The sequence below is a fragment of the Sinocyclocheilus rhinocerous genome, unplaced genomic scaffold (genome assembly GCF_001515625.1).
Source record: "Sinocyclocheilus rhinocerous isolate Xijiao unplaced genomic scaffold, SAMN03320098_v1.1 scaffold475, whole genome shotgun sequence".
Classification (NCBI taxonomy): Eukaryota; Metazoa; Chordata; class Actinopteri; order Cypriniformes; family Cyprinidae; genus Sinocyclocheilus; species Sinocyclocheilus rhinocerous.
Window position 1 is genome coordinate 1,848,540 of NW_015646677.1, and position 9,807 is coordinate 1,858,346.

Below are 9,807 nucleotides of genomic sequence, written 5' to 3' on the forward strand. Positions count from 1 at the left end.
ATATTAGATTAAAATAGTTATTGAAATGCTGCCAAGCAACTAACTGCAAAAAATCTTAAGCACTAAAATTAAAACTGATATAAATGCTAAATATAAACTTAAACAAAATTAAATATAAAATAAAACTAAAATTACTTAAACTAAAATGTGAATAAATGTAAAATATACATAAATAATAATTTAAAAAAGTAAAAAAAATTAACCCTAAAATAAAACACACAAACATTAGATGAAAAACTTTAATAATTTAAAAATGTTGCCTTGGCAACTAACTCAAGTCTAAGTACAAAAATTATTGAAACTGAAAAATAAAGTTTACATTTGATTTAACAAAAGGAGCAGTGTTATTAACTAAAAACGTAAATAATTAATAACAAATATTAGATGAAGAACTAGTAGAAATGAAAGTTACAGAACTTTTGCCTTGGCAACTATCTGAAAAAAGTGGAAGTAGGCCTACTAAAATGACTAAAAATGAAAAGCTAAATGTTGGCTTCACAATAGGAACAGTGTTATTAACTAAAAAATTATTTATGCACACTGAAATGAAGCTACAATAAAACTAATATACAAATAACCTAAAATAAGTTGAGGTAATAAAATGACTTAAAAAATAAATAAAAATAAAAATATTTAAAGAAACTAATAAAAAAAAAAACTCACAGAAGAACAATTAACTATTATAAAACAGCAGCTAAATATAAAATCATAAAAACTATTATAATAGTTTATAAATAGCATATAAAGACCACTATTTCTGTGCTCATCTAGTGTTCCAAATCAGTCCCTCGTTAGGTTTATTTCATTTTGAATGTTGCCTTAGAAGGTAGATCCTTTGTAGGACAAACTAGAGAAGGCAGCTCGCCAAATTTTGAAACAGAGCCGGAATCTGAGAGTGAGAGAGCGCCTGCTACTATGAGAAAAGTGCACTCTTGTCTCCATTAGTTATTAGATATGATATTTCTTTTTCATCCCTCCCAAAGGCTTCAATAAGGCCCACACGAGCGGATCATCCGTGAGAAACACGCGGGAGGTTTGTCAGGGGAGAAAGCTGTGAGGGAATGGATGTAAATGGACCCTTAACTGCACGGCAGAATCAGAGCTGGAGTGAAATATGCGCTCGCTTGTGCTACAAACAGATTTAGGTCACTTGCTTACCTTCTCTTCAAAGGCCCTGGAGAGAAAGCATTAGCGCTAATGGCATAACAGCGTGAAAACAAAGCAGTCGGACGCTTCAGGAGCTGAATATAGCCATACCATAATAAAAACATCTATATGTGCATCTATATGTGCAATCTGACGGAACTGCACAAATATGAATGCATATGATTTTCTTCACCAGTTAAGCCATGTACTGTAATGCAAGTATTCTTTGAATCTAATAAACATCACAGTAACATTTAGAATTTCAAAGCAACTGTAAATGTTATAACGGTCCAATCCAAACAAACTAATGGTAAAAAAATTATCTGTTTAGAAGCACCTTTTATATTCAGCATCACATACGGAGTCATCAGCGGTTAAAACATGCCTTCAGGAAATCTGAGTTCCTACAGATGTTCTTTTTAGTGGTTAACTAGATTGTGATGTGAGCACATTAAACTTAAAAACATTGGTGAGCACCTTACCTATTTACAGCCCACTTTGCAGAGGAATGAATGCAGGCTATGGATTGGAGCTGTTGTTAAAAATGTACATAGAGCAGAAATGAAAGAAAACAGAGGGGGGGGAAAAAATCAGTAAAGTCATGCTGCATGGCATGTGTTTGTTAACGGGGTAAATATGTTGATTCAATATAGATTCGTTTCTGAAATATGCAGGAGAAATTAAAAAAAATACAAATTCAAAATATGAATACAAACTATAGTACTTCAAATTAAACTTTTACCAAAGTGTGACACCAAAATAGCAGCTTAAAACTTTAAAATATCTATCTTTAAATAAAAAAAAAGCATTCTGCAAGAGAAGATGGCCAACACGGCTTTATGATTTATGAAACTTGCCGTTTTTGGACTTTGATGAAAATGAATTGTCATTATTAACAGCAGCAAACTTTTTTTTTACTTCCTACTTGGTGGAAAAGAAAAAAAATAGGTTAATTATCCACCCAAAAATAAAAATAAAAATGAATAAACAGCCTAATACAGCAAAACCCTAGAAACTTTATTTTTGAAATTCACTTACACCACTAGTGGTGCAGACATTACACACATTTCCCCTTTAGCACTATTTTTTTTATTTATTTAAGATCTCACCTTTATTCTCGGTGGTTTAGCACATTTAGGGCAGGCTGTATTTTCTCCTGAAGAATAAATAAATAAACTAAAGCACAGGAGTCATGTGCAGCTCTGATTATATAGTTTCTTTAGGACAAACGGTCCCATTGTACACTCTCTGACAGACCGCAGCTGTTGTGTATTACTCGCAATTAAGACACGCTTGTTACTCAGTGGTACGTTAAGACTATAAAAACTCATTTGGAAAGTCAAACACAGACCCAAATACAAACTACACATTTGATTATATTGAAGGAGAAAGCTGACTACAACGACACCGTTACATGAACACCAAAAAATGCAGCATGAATCCAATGCGCTTGTGCACGAAACAAAACACTGCAGCTCTTATAATAAACTCCACTCTAATAACAAGGTTTCTGCAGGTTTAATGAAAGTAAATTTAAGACTTTAAGATCTTAAGACAAAGTAAAGAAAATATGAAGGGAACACAGTATGTCAATATGTTCTCTAAATGTAAATGGGTCAAAGATGAAAAGGGGGTTTCAAGCATCAAACTACAAAAGTTTAAAACGGCTTTAATTTTTTTTTTGCATACAATAGAATGTGTTCTGTTTAATTTGACTTTTTCCGAGAAGAAAAATAATGACTATCATACATTTTTGACTTGATTTACAGAAGACACCCACTTAAATGTCATTTAGCGTAAAGGATAGTTTATATACCAAAGAATCTTGTCACTCAGGCATATTTATAAAAATAATCATTAGATGACATTACAATACTATTTCAGCCCCCCAAAATTAATTGTCATTTTAAGTCTTTTACCACGATCTTTCAAACCTCTAGGTTTTACCCATCTGTCAGTTTTTAATAATTTAAAACGTCATAAAATGTAGTATGACTTTTCTTTTATATATTTTAATAAGTACAGGTCAGAAAAAGTGTGCTGTTTCATTTATAAATAAAATATAAATATATCTGTTATGCTGAATAAATAAATCTGTATGACGATAGAACATTATTTCACCCTTATTTTGTCATTTTATTTTCACAAAAAAAGTTAAAGCATTAAAGTAGACACTTTGTGCATTTCATTGCTTTATATGTATATAAAAAATATATATGTATGTATATTTGATGTGCGCACCAAAATGGGACATCGTGTCTTTGATCCAAATGTCACAATAAGTATTAGCAATATTTCAAGATTTGAAAATACAACTTTCAAAAGACCTACATTACCTTTTAATTCATTTTAAATTCATGATTGGAACAAAAACAAATATCTGCCATTGGACTATAACAACAATTTACTTAACTCAAAAGTGAAAAACTATTTTTTGGCAGATATTTGTTGTTGTTTTAAGCAAAAACTGTTCATTTTGTGCTTTTTCTCTAAAAATAAGACTTCTGATGTCATTTTGCATCTCAGTTAAATGTATCGTGACTCAAGGATGTTTAGATATTCATATTGGAAAACAAAAATATCTAAGACCTTAAATAATAGATATTTTAAGGCCTTAATTTGTGGGAGGACAACTTTTAAGACCTGCAGAAACCCTGAATGAAGATGCGAGCTAATTTATAATGATTGAAAACCCAAACCGAGTGCGACAATATGTGAGAATGAGAGAATAAAGTCAAAAACCCACAGTCAGGTGTCGACTAAACCAGCAAGTCATATTAGGAGGGCTCTGACGCGGAGCTAAAGGTCCTGGCAGATGGCCTCCGCATCAACGCTTGCAAATCTGCCCCAATAAAACGACTCCCAGATGCCCCTGGCCTCCTCACTGTTAATAAACAAGTCCTGTGTGAGAAACACAAGGTTTATATGGGCTAGAATCAGCGTAAACTGCAAACCTGAAGACTCAAACAAGCAAGCAACCAAAAAAAAAAAAAAAAAACCTTTATATAATTTCAACTTTACTACAAAGACAGAAGTATGATCTGTAAGTACGGGGAACACTGGATTATTATTAAGTACATGATCTAAGAAGCACCATCATTATTGATCCTATAGTTCTCCTATGTGCATTAGCCTAAACGCTAGTGTTAGCTTTAGCACCATTACGTTGAGATGTCTATACACTCCTTGGCTTGAGCAGAACACACAAATGGCGCAGACGGAGGACGATAACATCCCATCATCATAATCATCATCATCAGTAGGTGGAGCACCAGTTATAAGAGTCTGTGCGCGTGTTTTAAGGAAAAAAAAATCTCATACTAAAAAAAAGGAAGGAAAAACACGCAAAAACATCTATGGAAGCATTCACATCATCCAAAACTATTACCTTTCACATTCTGTACAATTATGTTTTCTGTCAGCTTGTGGCTTATTACATCTATCTACAGTACAGTAAAATTTCCACAGTACAAAAATATATTACAATTCTCCTGGAATATTTACATGGGCACTTTCTCCATGAAAAAAGCATAAGATAATCAGCAGAGTGGAGGACGTAGAGAAGGAAAATCAAAACCGTGGTGTACAACACATCCTCCCAGACAGTTAAAAGTCCAGCACCGACACGGTTCACAATTTTGTGCCTTTTTTTCCCTCTTCAAGGGATAAAAACACACATTAAAAATTCACTGCATGCTTTGGCAGACTCGGCGCATTAAAAAGAAAAAAAAGGAGAAAGTGGAGGGGTAAAAAGCAAAGGGAAAAGAAGTCCCGTCTCAAAAGATCCGCGCGTCCACTTCGATTTGGGTACGTCAGCAGGCGCTGACAGAAGCCGCCCTCCCCACCCAGTCTCCTAGAAAAACATCCTGAAAACAAGCAGAACCTGCTTTAGTATGACGCGCACACACACACATAAACGCACAACCACGTCATTTCCAATTGCATTTCTGTACGGCAAAACGATGCATAAAGATGCTCATCAGAGCACGCCAGAGCCCTGAAGATGACAGGCATCTGTTATTTAGCGCCGCGTGGGGAGCTGAAGACATCCATGCTGTCATTAACATGCATGAATACATGCGCTTCCGCCCACAAAGCCTTCGCCTTGACCACATGCTCAGAATGCAGCACATTCCACGCCAGTGCGAGAGTCTGGGTAAACAAACTCCTACTGCAGGCTAATAAACAAAAGAAATGATGTATTACAATCAATTAATAGCAGCTCTAACGAGGGAAACAATCCTGGAATCGCTGTGTACGTCTGTGGGAGAAGGTCAAAGGTGAGTTTAGAGCATCTGTGACCCGGGCCGATTGTATCGTCAGCTTTGATTAATTTGCGTCTTCTCTTGGATCAAAGGTTATTGATCTCCCACCCACATGAGTTTGGGAGCGTATGTTTGGGTTCTGGATGCAGTGACGCCAGCGCCATCTGCTGGAGAAATTCATAACGCATCTTCAGTTGCTCCCGTGGCCCGAACGCTTGGAAGAAGTTGACGGCTCCTTCGCTCTTAAAGTTACGGGTAAAGTTTGAGTGAGCTGCTAATGTAGATCACCTGTAGATGTTGGGGTCCAACAGAACCGCCGTGTCCTGAGGAAGCTGGGAGAGGTGGACCACTTTGGTCTTCAGCTGGGGACGGTCGCTCTCACTGACCCAGGCGTCTGGAAGTCTGTGCACATCAGAAAGACAAAGAAACATTTAATATGGGCCATTTTTTGACAGAACGCATTCAGCATTTAAGTAGCATGCAGTATGCATTTTGTACATAGTATGCAAATGTTTTGTATGTCAAAATGTGCATATACTATACACAATGTCCCAGATTTTGTAGTACACCTGTCACAGATGTGCCAGATTGTAGTACACTGCATGGGTACTACACATACTATAGTATAATGAAATGCACTTGACATACTAAATGTCAAAATGAGCTGTATACAGTTTACACTATAAATTATATGTCCTGTATGTCAAAATGCGAATATACTATGAACAAACACACCTGAACAAGCTAATCAATGTCTTCAGGATTACTAAGGCTATAGGCAGGTGAGTTTTGTTTTCAGGGTTGGAGCTGAACTCTGCAGGACTGCGGCTCTCTAGGACCGAACTTGCCTACCCCTGTGCTAGACTGTCAATTTCCAATGTAATTAAATCATGATACATAATATTAACCATGATTAACAACATCTTGACTTATTACTGTATCATATTAACACCATCTTGACTTACTACAGTAGTCAACATTTGAAGTGGATCAAATCCTTTCATCAAAGATGTCCTAAAACCAAAACAATACCCGTGTTCTTGTCTTAGGACAACTTTGATGAACTTCTTTGATCCACTTCAAATGTTGACTACTGTACTCTATCACATTGCCTAAAGTATCGTCATTTATATTAACAAACAACAAATGCAAAATTCATAGACTAAAATGATGCTTCATATAGCATGAATAGTATGCAGTATAGGGTTCAATCAAGTACACCAGCAACCTTTTGATCAAGTACAGTACTTACAGAAAAATATACTAGTGTGCATACAGTATGTAAGCAGTATGCACATTCCTAATTCCAATCATAGCTTTAAAATATACACTACGTATAAATATTAGCATTTGCCGGATAACACACAGACACACAGCCCTTCATTCCACCCTCTCCTCCAACATGCATTCCACAATGAGATTATTAATAATGTTTTCCTTTTTTCCCCTCCACAGAGGAGCCTTGTCTGGCCCAGGCTTGTTGTGGTGACCCAGAAATCCATTTTAAACGTCTCCTGAGACGGCAACTTCTTCAGTGTTATCGCTGAGCTGACAAACATTCCTCCAGCTCAGATTGATGCCCGACTCGGAATAGCAGCGTGCACATGCATACGGTCCCGTGCGAAGGTGTGCACGAGTGTACAGGTATGCAAGTGCATCAATTATCACAACACGGACCATTTTAGCTGCAGTAAATTCAATGATATTAGCAGCGGGGCTCATTAACTATATAAGCCATTTAGGATTTAAAACCAGTTTAAATTGCACATCAAGATTAAAGTAAGCAGCTCATAATTCACTGCATTTACACTAAAAATGGTCAAATTACAGTGGAAACCTGAGGATGGTTACGGGTAACGCGTTCAAAGGCCTCTTGTCTAAGCCATGGAAATGTTGAGAGCGAGTGGATACCCTTTAAAAAGTATTTATCTTGGACAAACTTGTAAATGGAAATGGAAAGCGAGTTTGTTTCCAGGTGGGTGGTGTTTCACGCAGGCTAGCGCTCTTCAATCCATTAAATCTGACATTAATGTGGACATTTACCACATAGAGCTGGGAATTGGTCTGAATCTGAGTGTTCAGGTGGATCTGATGCACCTCTGAACATAGAGACAGAAGAAATGGAGGTTAAACTGAAAAAAGTTTCATGAAGAGGGGAAAAATGACTGAAGACAACAGAAGAGAAAGAAAAAATGGATTTAGTGAGACAGGAAGAAGAGAAGTGATTGAGAGACAAAAATAACGTGTGTGAAAATAGGGAGAAACGGCATGTTGGCACATTATCTACTATTTCTAAGATAAGAAAGTTTCTGTAAGCATTAAAATTCCCCAATGACCAACACTTGGCTTGCCAAAATGTCTAATATAAAGAGCACACTGGGTCAGATACTGTATCCCACAATGCAATGTGCTAAAATTGGCCTTCTATTTCAAGTGTGATGAATGAAACAGAAGAAGCATCAACCACAATTCCCTCTGTGGCTCATTATTTGATCAGAACGGCAATGTTTTTATACAAAACGACTCAATGCATAACAATCAGTTAATAATGGGATGAGAACTCGACACCAATTTAATAAAGGTCATTTGATAAATGTAGTGTAATATTGTCCAAATATGCATACTTCCTTACTACATAGTAGGCGGAAAATATGTGAAATATAGTAGGGCTGAACGATTTTGGAAAATAAAAAAAATCACAATTAGATTTACCAATATTGCGATTGCGATTTAATATGCAATTATTTTTTAAAGCTCTTTATGAGCTATAAATCATTGTATAGTATGACCAACACACTATTAGATAGATTAAACATAAATGTTCTTTTCTGTAGGCCAGGCCTATGTTACGATGAAATTAGGTGATGCATGAATATGAATGACATTTTTATTTAACTACTACAATCACAGTAGTATATTGACTGATTTGTTGAACTTCCAACCTTGTAAGCATGTAATAATTACAACATAAAGCACTGACAAATAAGCCTGGTGTAAACATTAATATGAAAGTCAGTTCGTTCAGCCCTAAAATATAGCATTATGTCCAAATTCGTAGTATTCATAAAACAGTAGGCAAAAAGTACCCAGATGACCTACTATTTTCACAGAAATTCAGAAATGTGCATATGATGGGCACTTTATTATCCCATGAGGCCAAAAGAGATTTATGAATGGCAGTGAAGCATTGCCAACTGAAGCTGGTAGGTCACATTACAATAACATTCATACTATATAGAACTTAACGGTCAAAGTACGAACTTATTTTAAAGTACAAAAGATTGTGATTTCAGACTCAGTCATTGTGTTGCATACTGTTTCACATTTTATATATATATATATATATACATACTAGGGATGTCAACGATTAATCGATGATTGATTAATTGTCGATAAGAGATGCAATCGATTAAAGCTATCGATGGTCGATTAAGCCATTTAATTTTGGGCTGCATGCGGCTCATGCGCAAAACACGTGTGAGTGACTAGTGCTGTGTTCAAAATATCGATACGACGATGTATCGTCACAGAGATTTGACGATACGAGTATCGATACAGCTGGCCCTGTATCGATATCGTGGCACGTGTGCAGCAGTGGACCGCGCTTAATTTGTTTAAAATTTTTACAACGTTTAAAATTGAGTAGAAAAGTGCGAGGTTTCTAAAAAAGAATGAATAGAGCATATATAGGCTACAACAAGGTTTAATCTGGCCGCAGAGGAACACAACTGGGATGCATTATGACAACATAAAGCACTGACAAATAAGCCTGGTGTAAACATTAATATGAAAGTCAGTAACAAATCACACAAACTAAAGTAGATTGCAGAAATATAAAAACAAATCTGTTGCTTTAGCACACTACTTTAGGTAATTCAAAGTCACTGTAATAAACATATGTAAACATGTGGACTGCACTAAACACTGTCTGTTAACTTTAGACCAGTGGTTCTCAAACTTTTTTGGTCAAGCCCCCCTATAAACCTATAAAAAAATCTTATTTAATTTAAAAAACCTACAGGGAAAAAACACATGCATCACTTGAAACATTGTAAATAGCATAGAGAGAATAACTTATTATTACTATTCTCTCGCTGTTATTTATTTATTTTTTGTGGGTTTCATGCTGTCCGCTAAGGCATAGGACACACACAGGCTTTCCTCCTCACCAACGACATTAAACACCGTGTCTACACCGGACGCGAGCGGCAAAATACAGTAGAACCGTTATAATCAGTGAGTGATGTGTACACTGGATGCGACGCGACACGACAAAACCCGACATTAAACTGATGCCTTGTTCTATTTATGACGTACTGACACAAAGTTAATATGATTTGCAACGGTCGCTTTGTCGCGTCAGTGTAGAGCTGTTGCGGTGCGACGCGACAACTGT

General features: G+C 36.1%; 1 protein-coding gene across 6 annotated transcripts in view; it reads right to left on the bottom strand.

Moving 5' to 3' along the window:
- Positions 1-9,807, bottom strand: part of LOC107708024 (zinc finger protein AEBP2-like) — a 38,442-nt gene that overhangs the window by 13,148 nt on the left and 15,487 nt on the right. For 3 of the 6 annotated variants that reach the window (XR_001636319.1, XM_016512179.1, XM_016512178.1), the window contains exon 7: positions 5,700-5,813. Coding sequence is in view for 5 of the 6 variants with exons in the window: in XM_016512179.1 (XP_016367665.1) it covers positions 5,700-5,813 (114 nt within the window). In the remaining variant the exon portion in view is untranslated. Of the gene's footprint in view, positions 1-3,765; positions 5,013-5,177; positions 5,576-5,699; positions 5,814-9,807 lie in introns of those variants that run through there. The other 3 variants (XM_016512176.1, XM_016512177.1, XM_016512180.1) reach the window with 2 other exon arrangements.